This window comes from Cydia splendana, chromosome 8, assembly GCF_910591565.1.
Source record: "Cydia splendana chromosome 8, ilCydSple1.2, whole genome shotgun sequence".
Taxonomy (NCBI): Eukaryota; Metazoa; Arthropoda; class Insecta; order Lepidoptera; family Tortricidae; genus Cydia; species Cydia splendana.
In genome coordinates, this window is record NC_085967.1 from 875,815 (window position 1) to 902,476 (window position 26,662).

Here is a 26,662-nt window from a genome sequence, read left to right on the forward strand (position 1 = left end):
ATGTCTTCGTGATAAGGTTTACGATATATTATGTTAGTGGACGACTTTTGTCAACGAGTAAGACGATATGACGGTGCAATACGTTTGGTAAAAGTACCAAGGGCGTAATGATTTGATATTAATCTACGTGTTCCTCTGACACCAATATAGTAGGCATCAGTATCACAAAACGAGGTGGGAGTCTGACATCATTCCGCTGAAGTAGATGGCCGGCGCCGCTGTCACCCAAAGCATAAATATAGTTTTAATTAAAAAGTTTATAAAAGTATATAAATACAAGAATAAACAAAAAATAATATTTAATAGCAGTTACGTGTTTAATCACGCTCTTGAGTAGGTATTTGGATAGATAACTATTATGTAATGTGTGAAGGTACTTAAATCACAACATCTACATAAGTAAATAGTGATAAATGTTATCAGCGATAAGGTCAAGTGTAAGTATGGGAACATTAAAACGCTTGTTCAAGGATTGAGTTTATTGTTATCAACTTATAAATAAACTTACAACCATTCAATAAATAAGCGTGTACGATGCAAACAACCAGCGGTTCTGAACCAAACTTTGGCAACGAGGTAGGTTTACAGTTTGAACACGAAGCTAGAAGTGAACACCATTTTATCGTGTTCGAACTGTAGGTTTGAACATATAAGCTTGTTCGCACAAAAGGAGCTGGTACATACGTTTAAATATGCCTGCGTGTGTAAGGGTGGTATTCCACCTGTCAAATTTATTTGTCCAATGTCATTGCATCCCACTCTCTTATTAAGTAAAATGTGAGACACAGACATATTGGACAAAGAAATTGGATAGGTGGAATACCATCCTTTAAAATACTACACTCGCGAATTAACATGCGAATGTTTCTAGACATTCGTGGATTTTCAAGTTATAGAAGTTTTTTGACGCACATATAAAGCATGAACCTAGAGCCTTCGGATAGACCACATTTCTGCGACCACACAATAAATCTATCACAACGCATTCGCTGACCCCGTCGCGAAGATGTTTGACAAAAAAAAACTGTCAGCCCGCAAACTTTCGCACAATTCACGAATCTTCGCACGAATCTCAGTGGCCCGGGTAAGGTGAAACATAGATAAATGGAATCTTTGGGGATTAACAATGTTGTTTCATTTTATTAGTTGTCAACAAATATTTCTAGCGATTTGATTATAATACATAATTTAAGATATAATTACATGATCAGTCAGTGATATTTCATTGGACCGTATGTGTGTAGGAAATATCAGTTCCTTCGGTGCGAACAAGCGTTAAAATTAACAATATACCTAGTTAAAAATATAAGAAGTAAATAAATACCCTCTGCCGCTAAGACTAGGAAAATATACAGACACAAGAACGCGCTTGGTACGTACTGAAAACGTAGAAAATTAAGTCCGTATTTATTTAGATAATTAAAGGCAAATGAGTTACGGTTATACACACACTGCTGCATAAAGTACTCATTGCAAAAAAAGGTAAAAAATGAACGAAAGAGTGATATTTAAACTAAATACATTGAAGATACTTTTAGGCGAATCCTGCAGTTGGCTGTGTACTTTAAATATCGATACGAAAAGAACACTTTTAAAATGGCATTACATAATAATCTTGTTGTAGTATTTGTGTATTAACCTTAACTCTGGTGCTGATACCTACATGTAGATATATTGCATGATACAGATTACAACACAATGTACCTCTAGTATTGTCGCAAATCTAATTTTCTACCATTTCAGACAACCATAACAAGTATCGCTAAAAACTAAAAACTAAACGTACAGTCAGCAGCAGAAGTTGCTAAGCGGGCGAGCTGTTCAAAATGAAATGGACGCGACTTTATTGTTAAGAGAATAAGAGCGTGCCAAGGTAATTTTGAACACCTCGCTCGCTTAGCAACTTCTGCTGCTGACTGTACAAGGTTATTACCGTAATTGGAAAATAAATACAGAGAAATATTATTAAAAGCTATGAAGCCATTTTAGTACTTTTTAATATTTCGAAGCTTTACGTAAATGGGCATAGTCCACACTATTAACTGACAATTCGTAACCTTATTGCAAAAACATTAAGGCTGACCGATGGGCACTTAAAAGTGTCACTGTTAGTAATTATAATTGTAAGCTAAATAAAATTGACATACTTATTTTGTCCATTCCACAGAAAGCATAGCTCCATAGCTACATTTTGTAATCATCTTACACCCTAGTAGAGGCACATAAAGTCGAGAAAAAAGCCAATAAATAATTTAGAAGTACATAATAAAATATAAATGAAGCGCTGCCTCCGTCGGGTCAACGAAACGAAACATAAACAAAACATAAATGAGCGTTAATCATTGTTTATCACAGCCTAAAGCTTTTCGCTTTATACTCCAACCACGGATAAAGAAATACTATGACATGTAAAATAGTACAATATATTGCAGCCTCAATTTCGAGAGCTCAAATATATCACTCTGTACATTGCCATTTGTTTTATGGCAAAGTATGGACGCTAAACACGAAGAATTTCATACATTGACACGCCATTTCTTATATTGCTGTCCCCCTCGCGCAGTGGCATTGACCCGTGGCATCATTTGCGGGAAATAAATATGCGCGTGCGATAGAGATGGAAATGGCGTGTCAATGTACGAAATTCTTCGTGCCTTGCGTCCTTACTATAACTGTGATGGATTATCGAATATCATCTACTTCAGCTGTCAATTTGGCTAATATAATATTTTGCACTAGTTTACTCGTCTAAGGGCCACTTGCACCATTCACTAATCCGGGGTTAACCGGTTAAACCTGGAGTAACCATGATTACCAGTAAGTACAATTTGACACTGGGTTAACGGTTTAACCGCTTAACCCCGGGTTAGTGAATGGTGCAAGTGGCGCTAAGTATTCCTTTGCCTATGTTCCATGCAACCAACGAGGGAAGTCAACCGCAACAAGGCTCCCGTCTCATAGTTGGCAATCAACCAAAATTCTACTCATTACCATCTTTGCTTTCACGCCTACACAAAATATAATTCTTTCTTTATTCAAAATATTCGAACAATTAAGTCACTTATCTGCAAAGAATTCACATCAGGGGGCCATTTCTCGAACGGTATTAGACTAATAATATTAGTTCATGAACTGTCAAGTCGTATGGGTTACCATGGCAGCACACTAATACTTAGGGCATACTGAAAATTCCTGGACTGGCCACTGAGAAAAAATAAGTCGTCGCATATATAAATAAATAGTGTTTAGTTTTAAGTTTATAAAATACATATGTATGTTAGTCTGTAAGGTATTTGTAATATGGGCCTTGTTGCCTGAATTAAATTTCTAAATAAATAATAAATAAATAATATATCAGAATCCAGAAAGTTTCAGTATGACCCACGTAGTGGTTAAGTTGGAAACAGTTAATTACTTACCGCAACGCAAGACTGCCTCGGCTTTTAGGCCGACTCACTGGGCTTACAAAAACGCCGAGTAAGAGACCTTTTCTTATTATCCGACATGATGTCGGCACCTTACTCGACTACCTAAGTTCTTATTATATTGGGTGTTACAAATAAACTTACCAAATCTTTGAATATTAAGCCCACTCAAAGTACCAAATATATGTATATATAAAATACACTAATAATATTAAACTAATACCGTTCGTTCGAGAAATGGGCCCCTGAAGGGGTATAAAGTCTGACAAAACATGGCGCCTTATAGCATTATCTAGTTAAGATGTCAAACTCGTCGCTACGAGTTTTACTAAGACTATACACCGCTTCTACAATGATATTGCTCTGTGCGTATCTCGCACACAAGCTTGACTCTTAGTGTCGGAACATTTTTTTCTTGTCTCGAAAATGCCGATTTTACATGTTTTTAACACTAGCATTTCACAACACGACATACACAGTTTTATACAATGAAATCACGCATTGTTTTCGTGAAAAGCTGTACAGTTGTAACTGAAATATCTACATTTTGTAATACATATACCACTTCGTACTAAACATATCAACAGGGTCCCTATTTGACTCGAAAAAGTGACATGAGATGTCGCTACCATATAGCTAGTTTTATTATAAGTAGCTATGTCAATGCCGAAACGTCAAGCTTTGCAAAAGGACATGTCGTTTGGTCATTTGTGATACCAAAACTATATCCACATGTTAACCATACGTATAACGTCACCTCCTGACATTGTCTCGAGTCGAATCTGAAACAAAACGTCCAAAATGCATTTCGATACGAAATTGAAAATCAAAACTTAAAGTCACTAATGTCGTAAACTCTGTATTCTTTTTTAAAAATCTAAATTGGAGTCTTTCCTACAAAAACCAGTGGCTGTAGGTACCTTAACCTCGTAAGGCCCAATGTGCATTACAATGTACATTCTGTTTCAATCGAATTTGAACCTTTCCAAAACTACATAAAGTTGCATTTCTTTTGTTTTATTGTTCTAAACACTAAAACAAACGAAAGTCACCCTAATCTACTGTACAACAAGGTTCTAATTAAAAATTGGGAAACTGTACGGTGGAGCTTACGAGGTTAAGGGGTCTGGCATGATTTTACCCTACTTCTCAACATGTCACGACATTGTTCAATAATCAGCTATCCTATCACATCGATATATCAGTAAATACAAATATAATACAAAGTTCTATAATCTAGTTCCCTATAGGCACTAAAGTATATTGCATCGAGACTTTTTACAAATGTTATATATTAACAATTTACATAAAGGTAGGCACTAGGTCCACTCTAATTTTAAAAATAGACAAAAAATACTAAAACACACGTTTGACAAACCAATTACAACCAGGGCGCCATCTACTACAGCTGTCAGTTGTTTCAGTTTTATACTTTACGCGTTATAGTATTAATTTATCTATATTTAAACATACCCGTCTAATTTATTTACATAAATGATTGATATGAATACATTTGATGAACTGTATTATTCATTATTCTTTCTGTATTCTTCAGGGGAAATGCATTATTTGCAATTCGCATTAAATATCGCTGCACACCGAGTAATTTTGCGTTGTAATGTAAGGATCCTCACAAATACGTCATACTGCAACGCACGAATATACCGCGGATTTTTACATTACGACGCACTCGTGCACTTTTCAGCATTTGTGGCTGCATCTCATAAAAAATACAATCCCTCATCCTAAAATACATACTGGGTTCTACGTTTTAAGCCCACTGCAGCACACGGCTTAATCGATATTGAACGACGTTCCCACATCGGCATACATTGGATCGGCAGTTCGCTTTCATGCTTTCCGTGTGCCACAGGGTTTTAGCCTTTATGTCTAAATATGATTAAGATTGATTTTAGCCTAGTTTATAATCTAATAGGTCTGTGATGTCTCGTTGTATAGATGTGAGTTGTGATGGCAGTAGCGTCAATACTGACGTTTTGTCTTGATACAAAATAACCTTACAGTTTTCGCCAAGTCGCTTATAAAGGGATTTAAGGTCAATACGGATAAGTGAGATAATACGTAAAATGGTGTCAGTTATTTTTCGAGCGTGTAGGTAATGTATTTAATGAAACATTAATGTCGTTTATATATTAAAATCAAATCTATCTTTCAAAGTAGTCATTTCATTTTTTTATATTTCTCTCAAAAACAAGTATCAAAATGTTACACTTGACACGTTCAGATTACGTGAAATAAAAGGAGCAAGTGTCAGCGTAGGGCATCATGTATTCGTGTTTCATATATTTAGGTTGTGTCTAAGGCTTATCAAGTTTAGCTAGTAGTAGGTACCTAACTATGATGTCAGTCAATATTTCGCGCACGTAAGTAATTTAAAAAACAGTAATGTAATTTCTATCGTAACGACGTCTCTTATTGAAAGGAGAATTCTACGTTTTATTTCACGTAAATACTAACTTTTATGGTGTCAGTCCGTTATTTTGGCCATAAAACATTAAAGTCGTTTAATATCATTATGTCGACGTTGTCTTAGGTTAGTAAGGGTTGGTCAGGCGGCAGCGTGTGCTTGGCCTCCGTGTGCAGCCTCCGCGCGTAGGCGGCGTGCCTGGCGAGCCACGCGGCCAGCGCCGCCGAGTCGCACTGCACGCGCGGGCGGCGCAGCGCCTCGCCGCCGCCGCCGCGCACGCCGAGCTCCACGAAGTGCGCGCCGCCGATGGTTACCGCCGCGCAGGATACCAGGTTGCTGCAAGACAAAAACGGGTTTGTTTATACACTTCAATAGACGCCAGCTCGATTAATGTAGGGCCTTGCCCTCGGGTTGACGCCGTATGCTGCATACTACGTTACGTTGTAAAAACAGTAGGCTTAGCAAGAGAGCACCGCGACAGCTAGTATCTCGCGAGCGATAGAAAAAGACTAGTCGTCTATCTCACCCGCGAGATACAGTCGCGACGCTCTAGCCAAGCCTACAGACCACAATCATTTCTGATATTGAACAAATAAATATAAAAACTGAGCGCAATTGTACGAAAATGTTGGAAATAGACTTTTCAAATGATCTGTTAATATGATTCTAAACCTACCTGAGGTGCGTCTCCATGACGATCTGCGGCTGCGCGTGCTTGCACGTGAATATCCGTAGATGCGTGGTCGACAGTAACGCTCGTATATCATGCGGCGTGTCGCGGACGACACGATAAGCGAGGAAACCCTCGGCCGGGTCTGTCGTCAGTCGGTGTAGGAGCGCCGCGCCGGCCGCTTGTGACGCGTCGTAGCGAGGGAGTAGACCGCCCGGGCCGGCCGCGCAGCGCGGCTCGCGCGCTCGACCTGGCACCTAAACATCAAATGTAGTAATTTAACCTTTCAAAAGCGCTTATAACAATAAGACACGTCAAGATTGTTTACCCTATTTCTAATGCTAAAAACGAAGTATAATTGTAGATCATTTACAATTTGGTGCCGTGACCAGGATATGCCTTTTCCAACATCGTTGGGAAGTTTAGAAATGTCACTTGGAGATGATAAAACTCTAAACAATGAAATTGAATGATAAAGATTATATGACGGCACTAACCCACTTGTCGGCGCGGCGCGCGGAGTCCCGGAGCGCGGAGGCGGTCTCGGCGGCGAGGTCCAGCACGCCGATGACGGGCTTGGTGACGGTGCCCACGAGCCCCTTGCCCACGCCGGCCAGCAGGCCCGGCAGGCCTTCAGCTGCGGCGCCTTCGTAGCTGTGCTTCACGAGAGATGTCATGCCACCTGTGTAATCAATAACAGATTATATATATTATATTATAAATACAAACAGGTTATAAAAATACAAAGATATAATTGAATTTCGCCGCCTTGATATCTATTGCAATGAATCCTGGTTTTTCAAACCAATATTTTTACAAATCTAACCCAAAGTAAGGAATCTGTAGTTTATTTCGCATATCTTGGGTAACGTGATGCCTATCCAGTTACTTACCGAGTATCCCGAGTCCGAGTCCGCGCAGACCCGCAGAGAGATGAGCACCAGCGGCAGAACTTCGGATGCGGCGGCGCGTCTCTTCGTGTGCTTCATCGCCTACTACTCGTTCTAGACCGTCACCCAAGGATTCTGTCACAAAAACACAACATTAAAAATAAGATAATAAAATACTGTAGCGACATAGCCAGCTGAAGTATCCACAATTTCCCAATAAGGCAATGACGGTTTGGACGAGCTATCTTGGCAGTGACATGTTCTAACCAAAAGATGAGTCGCGTAGGAAATGAGCAGTTTGTCTATAAAAATTAAGACTCACCAGTGACTTTCGCAGCCGAGTTAGAGATGCCGTGGGTCACATTCTTGAGTAAAGCCCCGACGTTGCCCTCGTATATAAGTCCAGATACGCCCTCCGAGACATCGGCCACGAAGCCCAGTGGGTTGCCCAGGAAATCCACGGAGCCGAGGATCTTTGCTGCTTGCCATTTTAGTTCCTGGGATACAAAGACGATGGTGAGATACTTTCGTATAGGATGAGGCTAAAAACTGACACGCACGCACTCGATTTTGATAAGCTGTTAAGAAGTTACTTGAGAAGTTTTAGAAAATATAAAACACAAATACGTAGACAAATACGTCTCTCTGGTATTTTAGAGAATATTATTTATATAGTATGAATTTTCTCAAATGATTTTTAAGCCGAAGACCGTAATCTGTTAAACAAAAGCTATTGTTTTCGTGCGAGCGGTGAGCTACCGGTGAGATTTGAACCTTAAAACTACCACGATACAGCAGCTTTTTAAACGACATTGTTGCTTTGGCACGCGCTCCACACGGTAGCCCACCTCTCGCACAAAAGAAACAATGGCTTTTGTTTAACAAATTAGGGTCTTGCGCGTAAAAATAATTTGCGAAAATTCATACTATAACTTTAACCGTACCAGAGCAATTCGTACACTATGTTGGCAACTTTTTAAAAACAGACCTATTTCGAAGGTTTGAGCACTGTGTTCACGAGAATAGCACAGACAGACAACGCCCTGTGTGTTTCGCTTTATTTCTGAAGAGGGCAAGACAGCCCGATAAGCGTCATCGACAAGTGACCGATGCGTGACCGTCATTTGAGCGACACACGCGTAAACGCCAGGTGGGTGGCGCACGCGTACCCGATACGTGACCTACATACATACTTACATCTTTAAAATGCTTGAGCATCTGCCGTGCCAGATACGGCGCCGGCTCGAACACATGCGCGCGCGCAAACGGCTCGAGCTCCACGCACGCATCCTCGAACTTGATCATCGTGAGTCCGAGCCGACGTTTGAGTGCGCCGAGCTCGCGCTCCAGCTTGCTCGCCGTTGTCATTGATAGGCGGATCTGTGGAGAGTAATAGTATGTTTATTAGGGACTAAACTAAAGTCATTATTATGACACAAAATTTACCAATTGAATAGCATACGTGAAAAACATGAATCAAGCGGTAGCCTGTTGTCACATGTTTTGTATTAGCCTGAACATTTATATAGTAATAACGTATGTATATGCATCAACTAGCCTAACCTTTTTGCACTTTGGTAACTGATTGCATTTGAGAAAAAATAAACAGAAATTAACTTAAAAACAAACCCAAAAATGTATACACCAAATGGAAACACAGGAAAAAAGATGCAAAATTTTCCTTAGACGTTTGGTGTTATGTGCGAACCACGGATATATGTATAATGAGATCATTTTACTTGAGGGGTTAGAGTGCCGCGCCCCCCTTGGTTGTCGATAAGCTAAACGAGCAATTTCATAATGGTCGCTGAGATCTAGCGGATGCGATCTTTGCAAAACCGCGCTTTGAGACGATGTTTTATGCGTCGCAGCCTTAACAGTGTGTTTTTTTTTTGTTTTAAGATATATTTTATGATAATATGTCATACTAGTTTTAAGATATTTATCTATGAGCCAAAACATACCTGGCTCGGTATGATCTTGATGAGCGCGAAGTAGTACCGCCTGGCGTGCAGCGCGGTAACTTCGTCCAGCATGCGTCGAGTTTCGTAGTCGGCCTCATCAATCTCCTCGCGCGCCTCGTCGTCCGGTGGCGCCGCCCACCACCATAGCTTCAGGATCAGTCTGCGAAATATATCATATTAGATATTAGGAGTCCAACGAAACACTTAAAGTTACATGTTTCCTTTTTCAAATCTTGTCACGACCATGCCTCGTTATATCTCAGACATAATTCATCAAAGTCCGTGCTCCTTATATTTAGTCTACTTTCGAATCCATGACCACCATAGTGTCTTCATTGAACAGATTTTTTATGTTACGATCGAAAAAGCTTGTGGTTCTTGTGGAAAATGATGATCAATGAAATGTTGCTGTCCTCCTATACCTATAGTCACAATAAATATATTCTTCTGATTCTGATTCTGATTCTCCTCCCAGCCGGGCGTGCCTGGCTTACAGCGCCACGGCAGGCAGAGCAGCCGAGCAACTGTTTACAATCACGTAATATGTAACAAACCTCTCCTCTAGTCGGATGGCGAGCGGCCGCAAAGCGACAACTAGGTGCTTGAAGAAGAGCGCGTTGTACCGGCGCGCCGGCGCCTGCATGAGCTCGGCGGCCGCGTGCAGCGCCGGCGTGCCGGGCGAGCCGGGCGAGCCGGGCGAGCCGGGCGTGCCGGGCGTGCCGGGCAGGCAGTACAGCAGGACGGGGCTCGGCGTGCCCAGCAGCTGTTTACAATCACATAAGTTTATTAAACAAATTAATTTTTATATATATAAATTAAAATAATTTCAAACTGAATCTTTTATAGATCTGCCGGGGTAGCATGGTCGCGTTCTAGCGCCTGTCACGTACTAACAAGTATGTAAGTGCGAAGTGTGATGCGTGATACGACAGGCGATAAAAATGCGATCATGCTACCGCCGCTGCATAGATTAGATACAGAAAGTAGCATTAAATAAGTGTGTTATTTTGTTATTATTTTATAGGTTCTAAATTAACATCAAACATCAAATGTTTGATGTCTCTTAATTTTATGTAATTTGGACTATCTTAATGCGCTATTGATTCTACCAGGAGAAAAATAGTATCCAAATTCTACTAGTTTTAATTTTCCATTATATTACCTCCTTACAAGTGTTCATAGAAAAGTAGTGTTAGTGTATGGATTCTGAAAAGGATACCCCGAAAATCGAAATAAATAATTTCGTTATGTGCCTCTTTATCGCTCTTGCATATTAGAACGATAGAGGCATATTACACCACGACAGAGCTTAATGCGTGCAGCTCGCTATTGCCTACTCCGTCACACTGTACCTGGTTGTCCCACTGCATGTCCTGCACGGAGAGCGCGAACACGGCGGCGCGCGCGGCGGCGACCCGCAACAGCACGCCACTCAGTAAAGCGTGCACGAGCTCTTGAGCCGGTGATCGCGCTATCAGGGACACCGACAGACCGGCCAGCGCGACTTGCACTTCCCATTCGCGGCGCGGCGGCTCGTCAGCTTCAGAGTCCGTCTCGACGCCCTCGATCCAACCGGATTCCTGTACGACAAATATACATGTCAACAAACTGTGTACTACACTTATTTACAACAACTAGTCTTATCATTTTTCAGGAAATACCTCACGTACAGTCATCAGCAATAGTATCTTACACAACTAGGGCCGCAAAAATATGTGACACGTTCTTATTTGGAGCGCAATAAGAGCGCGTCATATATTTTTGCGGCCCTAGTTGTGTAAGATACTATTGCTGATGACTGTACAAGGGGGTTGGCAAACTTTTGAGAAGAGCCAAACACAGTAGAAATCACTAGTTCTAACAATATAAAATAGCCGCAAGTATAACAATTTTCAATGCTCTAAGAATTCTAGAGCGGTCTTCACATTGGATGTGTATTCGCACGCACTTCCGGTGTGCAAGCGGGACATCGCTATTTACGCGTATAGCGCTGTTACGCTCATACACCGGAGCGAAGTGCGAACCAGTGTGATACCCGCGTAAGTGTTAATTGGGTAACTTGAAGATCGGCAATCGTACTCCAGAGAGCCCCATGCGGCTCGCAAGCCGCATTTCAAACACCTGAACGATACAATGTTATACTTACAACAACACATACGCGTGCACAAGTCGTAAATTCAACCATACAATTAGCGATGCCCGTCTTAAAGAGGAGTCCGGCAGACCTACACGGGGCTCTACCAGTGTACCACTCACCGGGTCCTGCGGGTCCCTGATGCTGACGATGCGCGTGGGGCCGGCGCACGAGAGCGCCACGGACAGCCGGCCCGAGCCGGGCCGCAGGGTGTGCCACGCCACTGCTTGTTCCGGTGGTAACGGTACTCGTCCGCGGGAGGAGTCCGGTAGACCTAACACCACTCTGCTCCCTGCGAAGTAAAAGTTGTTTTAGATAACACTGTAATAGTTGGATTAGGTCTCTAAAGGCTAAAGGGTAACACACATGTAACACCTCTGTAGTTGCAGGCGCGCATAGGATAAACTTATCATTCGGTGAACCTTTATGCTTGTTTACCGCGGACGTGGTTAAAGAAAAACAGATCATCGCCTCTAGCCGCCCAGAGATATAAAAAGGTCTCCCATTCCATTCTATTTTTCTTGGCAAGTTTGGATTTATGAGTGATATATCGCAATTTCACCCATGGACAGAATATTCTTCCGATTTCCTCTTGAGTGCACATACCCTGTGTGAGCGCCATAAGGCCGCCGTCAGGCTGCACGCACAGGTTGGCGTGTGCGCACGCCATACGGCCGCCGACCAGCCGCCACGCCTGCGTGGAGGCGCGACGCGGGTCGGCTCGGCGCAGTACTAGCGGTGCGGCGCGACCCGGGCGTGGCGCCGGGCCCTCTATGTCCAGCACCTGCAATTTATATTAATCTGTATAGTCTAAGTAGCTCCCAACTTGCACCCTATACATTGCGTCAAAAGGCTAATTTTTTTCGGCACCGAACTACCGGTATAAATATCCTGGTCACGGCACCAAATTGTAAACTACACAATACATTTGTTAAAGACTTTTTACACTACCGAATTTATCCCAGCGTGCTGACCGAGTATTAAAACTTGAATTGTCTAACTGCATGCTTTAAACTGCATTTTTTTTTTAATACTAAAATTATGTTGTCGATGTACGTTTGTGGAATGCCAAAATTGTGAAAGTTTTACCATTGCGTGTGGCGATAAGGTGGGTTCATCCGTAAGCAACGCATCTGTAGGTTGCGGTGGCGAGCTGCCTTCGTGGATCAGCTGGTCGTTGGGACCGCGCCGCCACAATTGGCCTCTAAAACAAGGTATAGAAATATTAAAACAGTTACAAATCGATTTTATATTATTAAATGTACTTATTATTTGCCTTTTATATGCAATGTAGGTTTATAATAAAAATGTAATTTCATTACCCTTTTGATCACCACGATACATTTTATACATAAATTACACTATATAGTTATCATTAATATGAATGTACACCGTGTTTTTATTGAATTCCGTTAACTTCCGGGTATGGTTAAGTACGTTTAAGAAAACTAAATAGCATAGGTAATTTTGAAAAAAAAAAATTTTTTTTGCTTTTTTTTTTCAGAAAAATTAATATTAAAAAGTAATTAAATGTAGCATATAGCGTTGTTGTAACACGGGCATTACATTTAACTAAACCAAACAATTGAAATCTGTGACATATCAATGTCAATTCAAACATCGATCGACCGAGATTATACTTAAGTTTAGTAGCAAATGTATGAACTCATTCTAAACACTAATCAATATGTAAACCGGCCTTAAGGCAAGTGTACACGCTTGTAGAGGCCTTATAGGAAAAAAATAAAACATTGATTATCTTCGAAATGGAGTTAATTAGAATATCGGTGTCTTTGGGAAAGTTACTTGATTTAAGCTCAGGTATGCACCCTTGAAATTAACGGAAATAAAAAAAAAACACGGTATATAAGAGTTCATTTTAAACTATAACTGTAGTCGGCTATCGCCATTTTTTCTTTTTGGCAAAAGGGCATATTATAAGGAATTTTTTGTTGATTAAGTACTTTTTTTATCCAATCATAGGCGAGAAATAAAACTACAGTAAAACCTGGATAATTGCAATTTCAAGGGACCGGCATTTTTTTGTCAATTAACCAGGTTTTTCATTTAAGCAGGTCGTGCCAATTAACGAGGTTCAAAAATTCGTTGTGTCAATTATAGAGGTTTTCATTAATAGAGGTTGCGTTCTGACAAATTTCTTTTATGGAGGTGCAAATAACCATTGAAAGTAGTTTTTACAAGCTTACTTTCTGGGTTTCTGGTCTATGACTTGCACTTTTATACTACATTAATTACTACTTTATTTTCTTATTAATCATTTGGGTTTAAAAAAATCCCTTGAATTGTAGAAGAAAGTTTTATTGGAATGTAAAACGCATACTTTGTTTTTGATTTAATCAAAACTATTTCACCTACCTACCTATTTGGCTGTGATAGATATTAGATACCCAATAAATAAATTGAATTCTGGATGAAGATTTAAAATAAAATGATCATTGCTATTAAAATATTGTTACTGCTGTCTACAACTACATTATTTCAATTACAGAGGTAATCAATAAGTCTCGTTTCAATAATAGAGGTAATAAGAAGAGCTAAAATAACGGATTTTTTTAGCACAGTGTCAATTATAGAGGTCTTAGTTGCGATGTGGTCAATTACAGAGGCAAAATTACGAAAAGCACTAAAATCTAAATTGCAATTATAGAGGTTCCAAACTTTCAATTATAGAGGCATTTTGGTCTCAAGGGACCGGGACCGGACCTTTCGTTGCAATTATTGAGGTTTTCCATTTATCCAGGTGCCAATTAACCAGGTTTCACTGTATTTATATTTTGGTACACACAAAAACTTACCTGTCACCATATCGTTTTCGTGCAAGAATCACTCGCGTAGAGTTCAACGGCACTTCCAAGACTAGAATAGAATCATCATTCGACGAGCCACTTTTATCGAAAGCTACGTATATAAAGTTCTGATACGCCAGGATGACATTCGTGCCAAGTGCGTCAAGGGGCAAGGTTGCCCGCGGGCCGCCCGGCGCTCGGAGCGCTAAGGCGGATTGTCCCTCGGGCTCTGGTAAAGCCCATTGGACGGAGCCGTGAGCGCCCACCACGCATTCTTCGCCGCATCCCACCTGAACAGAATGAAAACTTGAGAAGGTATTTTTTGTGACCTCGAGAAACTATAAGTTAGAAGTGCTATTAGGTCGCAGTGTCGGTCACTTCTCCAGACACACGCCTTAGATACGATAGAACATAAAACGAGTATTTTTTAAACTAGCCACCATACATAATACAATAAATAAAAAGAAGTACCTCCTGTTTTACCATATTTATTAATCCTGTGGTTCCGAGCTCACCTGGTGGAACATGATGGCGACGGGCGAGTGGTTGTCGACACGTAGAGGCGGCGGCGCGCTGTCGGCGTGCGTCAGTACCACGAATAGAGTAGCGCCCTGTGCTACTACCTCTACTCGTAGGAACACGTAGCCACCACCACCGGTGTTTTCTCTGTAAATTATGTTCTATTAGTACATTTTGAAGAATGTTTTTTTAAAGAATGGGAAATAATTAGATAATATTTATACTAAACTCGATTTGACTAATGAAAAGTTTGTATACAGTGAAAACCAGACATTTTTCTTAATTCTTTACAGTAATCCCATCCGCGTGTTTATCCGCGACAGATGCATTGAGATACAACCATTTTGGCCTGGATGTAGAGTCGTCCCGTTCGCGTTCTCGAGAACGTTTTCTGTCGACTATTACATTCTCGAGCTAGAACGTTCGCCGTATCAAATGGAAAACGTTGTCGAGAACGGGGCAGCCCTACGTTGTTACATGATAGGCATGCTCTTCGCTGCATAGATATACCTGCAGGCGATGTGCACGGCGCGCTGGGAGTCGACACGCAGGCCGCCAGACCAGGCGGTGCGCGGCGCTGCGCCGCCGCCGCCGCCGCCGCCGCCGCCGCCGCCGGCCAGCACGCGCACGCACAGCAGCTGCGCGCGCTCCCAGCGCGCCCAGTGCCACGGCAGGTAGCAGCCCGCCACCGCCGACACGTGCGTCGCCAGCGCGCCCGGGTCGTTCTGCAATACGATACAATACAATACAGGCAAACGATCGTTTATACGCGACCATCATTCATCAGTCAGTTACACCGACCACAATTAGGACTGATCGACGTTACTCAGAAGTAAACTTACCAAATAAAAAAGATTTGGCTACTTCATACATTTTGGCTCGTCCATTTTCTATGGGAGGGTAAAAATTTTTTTCGCGTTTGGGGTTGGTGTCATAGTAAAGGTTGCTCATAAACCCAAAACCTCCCTGGCAACGGGAATGCACTTATTTTTTGGCCACCCTGTATGCTGTGTTAATACTCACCAACGTAGTCGCGGTACACTTCTGCGCGAACTGCAGATGGTAGGGCGTGTTATTATGCAGCTGGTATCTTGGTGTGAGTGTGGCTATGTTCGTGTGTCTGTAGCGGCCGCGGCCGGCGCGGACGGATACGCCGACGGCGTACACTTTGTCGCCGGCCGTGAGCTTCTTCACCGCCGTGCCGGGGCCCAGCCCGAATGGGGAACACCACTGCGGAATAACAATCATGTTAAGCCATCACATTTACAAAGTATAAATCAAATATCATTTATTTTCAGGCAATAGGTACTTTACAAACTAAAATTAAAGATTCAGAAGTTTATTAAGCGCCGAGTCTCGTAAAAACAAGTCGATTTCTCCAAATTCCGACTCAAAAAAATATACAATAATAATCTTTGTAACGGTTCGGGGAGCCCTATAGTGGTATAAAATAAAAAATAAAGAAATTTGTATTAACCGGTATATTTGCTATATATTCCAACAGGAAATTGAAGCGGGTAATATTATAATAGCAACTAGCTCAGTCGTAACTTAAATATATAATAATTTAGAGCACAGGGGGTGAGTCTGTGTTTCAATATGCTGGAAGACCTTGGTAAATTATAGGTAAAAATACTAAATTATTATTATTGGGCGCCTTAATAAAATAACAGGGAACACTCTGACCTCGTCTGCAAGACCACACTCCTGCACTGACGCCATACTTCGAACCGGGAAAGTACCGGGGAACAGTCCGGACCTGCTCCCCCAAGTCCACTCTCAGCTGCAGACAGCCTCAGGGTGCGCTTGGGACAACGCGACCAGGTGGTGGAAGTAGGAACATTGTGTAAAACCAGTAAAACGCTCGACTCTGACGACCGCGTGGACTAGTAAAGTAGTAAGTCGTGAAGCCCCGGGGCAGACAATAGGCCTTCGGAGGATAGGTACTTGCATAATTTCCATGCACCCGGGGCTCACTCTTGACAAAACGATTCACATCGAATAGGATTAAGCGGTTTAAACCGCGATTTAAAAACAATGTGGCTCACTGGCCTTTGAAGAAAACGAATCGACCTACACCATCTCATCCGAATTGAAAATGACAGCTGCCAGATCAAACCGAAGATACTTTCACTGCTGCGCTGCGTTTCGTTGCGCGCACGATGGAGATACGGCTTCCTAAACTCGTTTCAATAAAAAAAATACTTAATAATGATTTCCAAAAGGAAAGAAGAAAGTTGTAAAATATTTAATTAGGTTTTAATTCCTGTAAATTAATAAAAGTAAACCTTTTACTTAATAAAATGCAGATAGCGAGCTAACCCACGCCCTCTGTCGATCCTATCAGCAACTAATTAGCCTTCAGACCCACGTCAATACGATCAATGCAAGTTCAACGCTAGATGGCCTTTATATTAGAAACAAAATATATTAACACCTATGAGGCTTTAAAAAAAATATTGTTACAGTACATCCCTCCCCGAATAAAATTTTAACATAGGCAAAATTTTGAGCTGGTCTCCAGCTCCAAACATCTATCCACAGAATGTAAACAACAGTTACCCGCCACAAAATAATAAACTTAATAAAAAAAAAACAACCACCCAAATCGAACCCACGCACTAAACTATACTTACTGTATAATAAACAACGTTTGCAAGTCAAGCTCTAAGCTACAATACTACAAAACATCGCATCGCGTATATTTCTTGGTGACATAACGAACGGCCCAGGCCGCGGGTTATGCGTCCAAGAGATACAGCGGAAGATAGCATATAGCCAAGTGAAATTTACTATAACTAAGATCGGTGACTGCTACTACAGCTAATTCAAATATATACAGCGCGCATATCAGGCCGTGACTGTCAGACGTCACAGGTCTGAACGCGGAAATCTGACAATAACACAACAACAACGATACGTTGACCAGCTGTGTCTGAACGACAGTCAGACGGTAACGCTCGAAACAACACGACAAGGAAGTCGACTGTACAGGCTCCATTTCAGGCAATGCAAGTCTGTCAGTCTGACACACAAAAAATCCGATGTTTGCGGACAACGCTTTAAGGCGTGTACCACAGAACAACCCCCGTACAACCACATTAACGTTCACGCATATGATTTAAGTCATACCGCAAAGCGTTAACAAAGGTACGACACTGCTATTAAGAGCTTGACGGTTTAAAATCCGCCAAAACCCGACCAGCCAGTGCCGATTGGAATGCTGGTTTAAAACGCCAGCACCCCGGTACAACACGCGAAGAGTCTTTAAATCGTCCTCTTCGCCCACCAAGAACAACCAAACCACGTGCCTGAGTTACGTTTGCTCAGACACGATCGAAAGAAAGTAATACGTAAACAAAACTCCTGCACGCAACACATGGAAAAAACTCCTACCGAAACATCAACAACAAAAAAAAACGCGCAATCACCGATAAGAAACTATTAACTAAGTCTTTACTCCATAAACGTAACGGTAATAAGGAAAAAACTCGATTTAAGTCGAGATAATAGATAAGGAATAGTAGGTAAATTAAATAACTCCCGGACAAAACCCTTACAATAAGATTCAACAATAAAAACAAACCTCAAAAAAAAATGAACCCGGATATTGTTAAATGCGCACGGTGGACTAAGTTAAACGATTAAAGAACTAAGAGGTCAACCAGTTATTCAAAACTTAAATGGATGTCAAATTTTTTTTTTGAGAATCACCCTGTATGCTCTTCACATGTATAACTAACTTACTGTGTTAAGGTTCCAAAAGTACTACATATTTAACATGAATATCTTGTGCTACCATTTACAAAACCGCAATTCACTATCATTAAGTTAGTAATAATATATAAAGCACCAATAATGTGGCTGACTGTACTTAATAATTCTCCTTCACATCTATAGTAAGTAATATTATTTAATTTTAAATTAACCTCCTTCCGGAACAACAGTAATAAATTTAGAACAAGATATAAAAAAAAACCTGACTGTACATCGTTCACATCAAAAAGACAAATTCATCTTCCTATAAGTATAAGTATTTTACTATAAGTATAAAAAGAATAGATAAGCTTGCGGTACTATTTGAAGGAAAATTTAGGTATAATTTGCTTACACTTCACTTCGGTAAAGGAATAAAATAGGTATGGTCAGCACTTTTAGCATTTAATAAATAAAACTGAATAATTATATCTGGTAACTCACTAAATAAGAGTCAATACTTCCAACTGACTGTACTTTTAACACACAAGAACCCTCCTACAATAAAACATTCTAAATTAATTAATTATTTTTAAACAAATATTTTAACAATTATTTTGACAACCATACCAATGAGGATAAATGTACACTAAAGTAAGTATAGAAATAGTTGTAACACCTGTTCATAACATTCTACTTGAAATTATTGAACTTACTTGCGTTTATGACTACAAAACTCCAGAATTTTTAAAACACCCTCCAAAGTACAAATAAAATATTAAGATTTAATTACACAGTACCGCAACACTCTAAGGTAAATTAATAGGTATTTGTAAGAATACAAGGTTAGAACTATATAACCTATAAGGAAATAATCAATAGAATAATGGTCTTCCAGCTTGAACACACTAGAGCCACACGTAGGGCTGCCACTGTAACGGTTCGGGGAGCCCTATAGTGGTATAAAATAAAAAATAAAGAAATTTGTATTAACCGGTATATTTGCTATATATTCCAACAGGAAATTGAAGCGGGTAATATTATAATAGCAACTAGCTCAGTCGTAACTTAAATATATAATAATTTAGAGCACAGGGGGTGAGTCTGTGTTTCAATATGCTGGAAGACCTTGGTAAATTATAGGTAAAAATACTAAATTATTATTATTGGGCGCCTTAATAAAATAACAGGGAACACTCTGACCTCGTCTGCAAGACCACACTCCTGCACTGACGCCATACTTCGAACCGGGAAAGTACCGGGGAACAGTCCGGACCTGCTCCCACAAGTCCACTCTCAGCTGCAGACAGCCTCAGGGTGCGCTTGGGACAACGCGACCAGGTGGTGGAAGTAGGAACATTGTGTAAAACCAGTAAAACGCTCGACTCTGACGACCGCGTGGACTAGTAAAGTAGTAAGTCGTGAAGCCCCGGGGCAGACAATAGGCCTTCGGAGGATAGGTACTTGCATAATTTCCATGCACCCGGGGCTCACTCTTGACAAAACGATTCACATCGAATAGGATTAAGCGGTTTAAACCGCGATTTAAAAACAATGTGGCTCACTGGCCTTTGAAGAAAACGAATCGACCTACACCATCTCATCCGAATTGAAAATGACAGCTGCCAGATCAAACCGAAGATACTTTCACTGCTGCGCTGCGTTTCGTTGCGCGCACGATGGAGATACGGCTTCCTAAACTCGTTTCAATAAAAAAAATACTTAATAATGATTTCCAAAAGGAAAGAAGAAAGTTGTAAAATATTTAATTAGGTTTTAATTCCTGTAAATTAATAAAAGTAAACCTTTTACTTAATAAAATGCAGATAGCGAGCTAACCCACGCCCTCTGTCGATCCTATCAGCAACTAATTAGCCTTCAGACCCACGTCAATACGATCAATGCAAGTTCAACGCTAGATGGCCTTTATATTAGAAACAAAATATATTAACACCTATGAGGCTTTAAAAAAAATATTGTTACATCTTATAAGCTAAAAAATCATGTCGGTGACACAGTTTTCTGCTGCAGTGTAGGATTCGGCAGATACCCACGGAACGGACATCTCGTGCTCGTTTAGTTACCTCCTGGTTGAGCGCCACGCCGGTGCCGAGCCGAGCGGTGACGGTCGGGCCGCCGTCCGCCTCCGCGAACGCGAACAGCAGCGGCGCCACCATGCGCGCGACCTCGTGCTCGTCTCCCTGCCCCGCCGCCGGCGCCGTCGCGCCCTCCGCGCGGAACACCAGGGGAAGCCCAGTCCGGTTCACCAGCCAGTATGCTGCGCTGATCGAAATCTGTACATGAAAAGTATGTCTTAAATTATATGGACGAAATTGAGACTGATTTTCAGTTAAGTCATCGGCATGAAAGGCAATTTAGGATCTAAAATTGTGTCTTGTGCAAGAATAAAAAAGTTGGAAGGTACGTCACGTATTAGAAGTCATAATAAGCTAGACATTGTTTTGAATGCGTTGACGGAATTTTCCTACTAAAATACTAAATCAATTAAAGAACTGACCTTGATTCCATCCGTAGGTTTGACAGCGACTCTTGCATTGAGGTATAACCGTCTTCCCCAGGAGTCTTTAAGCTTCAGGCGGGCTGTAAAGGAGTTTGCTCCCGCGCCGCCCACGGACAGGGTCGAAGACCAACCGAAGCCTTCTATCTTCACGCTCAGCTCTACGCCTTCTTCAACGTTTACCTGAGACCATAAAAAACCCATTGAATCGAGTGTTTCGAAATGACGATTAAAAGTACTGAATGGTTAAAAGTAAAGTAGCAACTTTTTATAGTCTTGTAATGTGTTAGCAATAAAATAAGAAAACAAATTTATTGATGAAAGTTACAATTTGACAATGTCCGCCATGATGAGATTATTTATCAAATCTTTATTCCACAAAAGAAAAACTTATCGTACAAACGGCCACGTATGGCCGTAGCATTTTCTACCATTAACCATTATTTCGAAGGTTATGGTGGCTGAATACAGCATTTTCGAGGCGATCGCCGTTGTATTAGGTGACAAAAGTTTGATAATGTAACACCTAAGAATTCTGTTGGACATGTGTTGGGTTGAATATCCCGTACTAATATGTCAGTCACAAAGGCAACTGGTCCCAGGGCGCAGACACACTCACCTCGTGGAAGGGCCGTGTGACGGCGGGCGCCAACGCCCCGCCCACGTTCTGCACGTCTAACCCTGAACATCTGAACTGCAGCTCCAGTGGCAGCAGGTTCTCTAGTCGGAGAGCTGGCACGAGGGTTAGGGCGTGTCCGGCCGCGTTCAGGTCGCGGGTCGGGGGGAAACGTTCTCGGACTACTACGCAGCAGAATCTATGTAATGTAAACACTTTGGTAATTACTGAGTACAATAAGATAAAAAAGTGCAAAAGAGACGGAAACAAACTGAAGTAATCCTGGAAGTATAAGTACGAATTTTTATTACATAACACACCAGGGTTTAGTATCTAACGCATGGAGTGAACATTTTGCAACGGCACGGTTGAAAATTGTGAACCTTGTCTGTACATGACCGACCTGTAAACGTCAAGCGGCGGCGCGCGGCACTCCAAGTGCAGGAGCGACCGCTCGTGCACGCGCCAGGCCACGTGCGCCGGCGCGGGGGGACACGCCCCGCGCAGCGCGGGGCGCACAGCCACGCCCCCGGGCAGCGGCGCCAGCGGGGCGGCCCACAGACCGCCGGCGGGGACGGTCGTCCAGCGCCCGCTGCCGCCTGACCATTGACCTGGAGAAGAATGGAAGCCGTGAAAGAGAGAAAAGGGCGGAAGACACAAAAGGTCAGAGATTCGGTCTGTGGCATACAAACCGAATCGCGGGAGCCGTTTGAGGCCAGGTGGGTAAAACCATGGTGTAGAGTGATCTGTGGAACAATTATATACCTACTTAAACGTAATGGCTGTAAAGTGCAAACTTTCCCGCTACAGGTAGCTTTCAGACATCAAACGACAACAGATTAAATACTTTATATCGTGGTAAAACGAAGTCATACTATAATTTTACTCATTATAACAACGTTTACTTAATATCAGTACTCAACAAATAAATACACCACAAGTAATTACATGATGATTATAATTGAAGGGTACACGGAAAGAACATGTCTACAGTACAATTATATCTTATATACCTAACTATTATATTTACTATATTAGTACAAAAAGTTACACATAAGGAGGACTAATGCCTCAGTACAGTAAGCCAGCGTGCCATCATTTTCCCAGGACTGTCACTGTAATTTTTAGGGTTCCGTACCCAAAGGGTAAAAATAGGACTCTATTACTAAGACTTCGCTGTCCATCTATCTGTATGTCCGTCTGTTCGTCTGACATGAAGCAGTTGACATTTTCACAGATGATGTATTTCTGTTGCCGCTATAACAACAAATACTAAAAGCAGAATAAAAGAAATATTTAAGTGGGTCTCGCACACAACAAATGTGATTTTCTTGCCGTTTATAGCGTAATGATACGGAACCCTTAGTGCGCGAGTCCGACTCGCACTTGGCCGGTTTTTAAATATTTTTTATTATATACACAAACATGGCCAAACAATCCAAACACTAAGGGCAACATAGAGAAAAGTAAAAATTGCAGACACATGAATTCATTTTTGGAGCGAAAAGATTCACCCACAGTAAATCAGAACAACAAAACGTTCGCTTCTCATTTTTCCAATTAAAATTCCTATATGTGCATTGTTGCTAACATAGCTATAGGCTTAATTGGAAATATGAGATACGAATGTTGCATTGTTATGAGTTAACACCGTTTCTATCCTGTCTTTGTTACTGTTACTATGACACTCATCGATTTCCTATTCAACTAGTGATGTTTGGCATCTGGTTGCTAGTGATTCCAAGATATATCGTATGCCAATCGCATTACCTTCTGTAGGTGCTTACATATTTACTAAGCATATTCTTTCTGACAATCATTCATTAAACATGTTCATGTGAATTATATTACCAGATCCTTTCTATAAGTACATTGTTAATTTGCACCTAAAAATATCGTGCAAGATTTTATACCTACATCGATTTTAATTCATCGTGTTATGACAAAGAATGACAAGAATGTTGATTGCCATGCTTGTCAAATCTAAATAAATATAGGCTACATTCGATTTCTCACCCGAAATCTCTAGAAAGGCATCCCTTGCGCGTAAAATTAAAATAAAATTAACAACCAGTCAATTACTTCCCCTAAAACAAAATGAGATATGCCTATTGTAAAAAACGAAGCCCGGGGCCGTCCGTTTATTTAATTAGTCACATTCTTATGATTGGGGGCCAGTCCGAATGTCCGAATATTTCGAGTTCTTTGCCAAAAACGTACTAAATTAAAAGAGAGGAAAATCAATTATCTTGGTAATATCGCACAAACGTGGTAGACTGCCCGAATCTAGTACTACTGTAAATAATATTCCTGAAGACATTGACTAAATTAAAGATTAATATTCTGTTATTCCAGATATGTACATATAATAAAACTTTAGTAACGTACCTAGTAGATATACCGTTGTTATTAATTATTGAAAACTTGTTTTTGAAGGGGGTTTATTACGAGTCATTTAGCAACAATTTCTGTAATAATTAAGTTGCTCAAACGAAAATAGGGAGACCCCCGTAAGGTTGGTTTGGATAAATAAAATAGATTTAGAATACCGCGGTGTGTAAACTGACAATGTTTGAAAACATTTTTTTGGGTTTAACTATTTTTGAGCAGAAATATAAAAAATCGTAAAAATTATTTGAATTATGTAATCTTAATTATCAGCAAACAAAGCCGAATAGAAAAGTTAAATGCACAACAGTAAAGTATAAGTAGGTAGTTCCGTTTTGTAATAGGTGACCATTTCTTTAAAAAATGCGAATGTTCAATGTGATATTTTCTATCAATTTTATGTTCTTCTTTGATCCCAATAGAACAATCAGCAGCTGAAGTTGCTAAGCGGGCCAGGTGTTCATAATGATCTTAACGCGGGTTTATTATTAAGAGAATAAGATAGTCTCAAGGTAATTTTGAACACCTCGCCCGCTTAGCAACTTCAGCTGCTGACTGAACAAAAAATGTCCCAGTATTTCTCTGTGTGGTACCTGTATCTTTATGTTATATCCAAACGGTAACACACATTTTCCATATAGACACTTTGAATGACGGTTGCGTGAAGGGAATACTAAATGTATGAAAATTTGAGACCATTTTTTAATGGGATGGAATGAGCTATGATTCTGAGCAGAAATAGCATAAAAGTTTCAGAAAAACACCAAGATAAAAAATCTTATTTTTGAAGAAACATTTATTTAGTAGATAGGTTTGCTGTTTGTTTGTATTATCTGAGTTTTGTTATTGACTATGTTTATTTTTAGTCTCAAAATGTAGAGCTCTCAATAAAGTATTAGTTACAGCTTCTGTTACCTCAGTGCTCATAAATATAACTACTTTTTTTTCATTTTAAAACACCTCAGTATACACAAAAATAATATGGTTAATGTTATGTACATCGTTCTTTTCAAACCGCGATTACTCAAAATGTCAGAGTGACTAGACATGTTTTTTCCGTGTACCCCTCAAATATAGTGTTCTTTTATACTCTACCGTTACACCCTGTTTCTGCTATTACCACTGGAACTACAAGGTAGAACAGATGGGACTACTTCTCTTAACTTTTTTTACTCTACCTATTTCAATTATAATATAAATTAACTTTTAAAGTTATCAAATACATGAACAGTTCAACAAGAAATCAATTATTTATTTAATCGTATGGCTTATACAAAAATAGGCAGTTATATAAATGTCACAGAATAAAAATTACATTACAATTAAAAATTAAATTAAATGTCAATATTCAGTGCGTTCAGCCACGCAATTGCGTCGGATGTTAGGCGCAGCAGGTCGTCTGGTGGTCAATAACATTAATGTATAATAAGACCATTACTTTAGGACGTAGTAAGCGTTTAAATAAGTTTCGATCAGAAGCAATTGGATTAAGTTGGAGGAGGGCTTCATAAGAAAAATTAATATGTAATCACATACAAATGTAAACCAAACTTAGTATGGACAAATGGCTTTATTATTGTTATAAGCGATTAACGAAATTGCGCTAAAGTGATCGACAATGTACCGCAGAGTGAGACAGGGTGTAACGCGAGCACTTCGCGCATGGGCGGCGGCGGCAGCGCGGGGACTCGCGCCGCATAGGCACGTTGGAGCGCCGCGCAGTACGTGTGCACGCGCTGCGGCCCGCTCGGCCAGCACAGGACCGGGCCCGCTAGAAATACATGGCGTTACCCTCATGTTAGGGCGGAACAACCACACCGCGCCACGGTGCAACCGTATTGGAAACTCCTGTTGCGTAGGACACGCGGGAGGTGGTGCTAGGCACACTTACAACTACGCTAGTGCGTGGGTGTTACGCGGGAAAATCAACATAATACTCGTACCACCACGCTCCGCGATTGTTGCGCCACTTAGGGTCCTAGCTAAATTGGTTGTTCAATACTTACGCTATAGAATTTCCAATTTAGCAAAAACTCTAAATGGCACAACAATCCCGCGTGGTGACTGCACATATATGTACATACGTACTAGTGTCTAAGACAAATCATGTATGAGTGGAAAAATAGGACGAGGAAGCAGACAAAAGATGTATTCCACACAGTCCGGGCATAATGAGTTTAGAAGGATGACGGTTAATCTAAATAAGTACTGCTTCGAATATAAGGTCGGTTTAGCAAAACGATTTTATTAAATTTCCATATTTATGTGAAATAGATTGACCACCATAGGGCATTTAATAGGTACCCAACCAAACACATTGTTAGAATTCCAGTGAATTACCTGGAGCGGGTTCCAGCCGCACATCGACTGGTACAGTCAGTCGGTTGAGCAGCGTGAGCGCCGAGCGCACCGTCACCAGCTTGCGCGCCGAGCCTTCCAGCGACACTTCCAGCACAAGCCGGGCTTCTGCGCCCGTTTTCTGGCAACAAAATACAAGAGAATATTGTCTGTGGCTGAAATCAATTTTTATTTGGAGTCAAATAAAAGTACACTATCTCAACATAAAAAATACTCAAAAATAATTCTACCACAAGATAGTGTCAGGAA

General features: G+C 40.9%; 1 protein-coding gene across 1 annotated transcript in view; it reads right to left on the reverse strand.

Annotated features, from left to right (window-relative positions):
* Positions 1–461: 461 nt before the first annotated feature.
* Positions 462–26,662, reverse strand: part of LOC134792601 (intermembrane lipid transfer protein Vps13D) — a 68,150-nt gene continuing 41,949 nt past the window's right edge. Inside the window, exons 49-69 of the mRNA XM_063763832.1 lie at positions 26,396–26,534; positions 22,071–22,278; positions 21,671–21,866; positions 21,052–21,234; positions 20,618–20,827; positions 15,861–16,067; positions 15,348–15,562; positions 14,834–14,984; positions 14,328–14,608; positions 12,601–12,715; positions 12,118–12,295; positions 11,634–11,803; positions 10,730–10,957; positions 9,932–10,140; positions 9,378–9,537; positions 8,611–8,793; positions 7,736–7,910; positions 7,417–7,548; positions 7,021–7,205; positions 6,530–6,780; positions 462–6,189 (exon numbers count right to left, since the gene is read on the reverse strand). Coding sequence (XP_063619902.1) covers positions 5,976–6,189; positions 6,530–6,780; positions 7,021–7,205; positions 7,417–7,548; positions 7,736–7,910; positions 8,611–8,793; positions 9,378–9,537; positions 9,932–10,140; positions 10,730–10,957; positions 11,634–11,803; positions 12,118–12,295; positions 12,601–12,715; positions 14,328–14,608; positions 14,834–14,984; positions 15,348–15,562; positions 15,861–16,067; positions 20,618–20,827; positions 21,052–21,234; positions 21,671–21,866; positions 22,071–22,278; positions 26,396–26,534 — 3,990 coding nt within the window. The 3' untranslated portion in view covers positions 462–5,975. The remainder of the gene's footprint in view (positions 6,190–6,529; positions 6,781–7,020; positions 7,206–7,416; positions 7,549–7,735; positions 7,911–8,610; positions 8,794–9,377; positions 9,538–9,931; positions 10,141–10,729; positions 10,958–11,633; positions 11,804–12,117; positions 12,296–12,600; positions 12,716–14,327; positions 14,609–14,833; positions 14,985–15,347; positions 15,563–15,860; positions 16,068–20,617; positions 20,828–21,051; positions 21,235–21,670; positions 21,867–22,070; positions 22,279–26,395; positions 26,535–26,662) is intronic.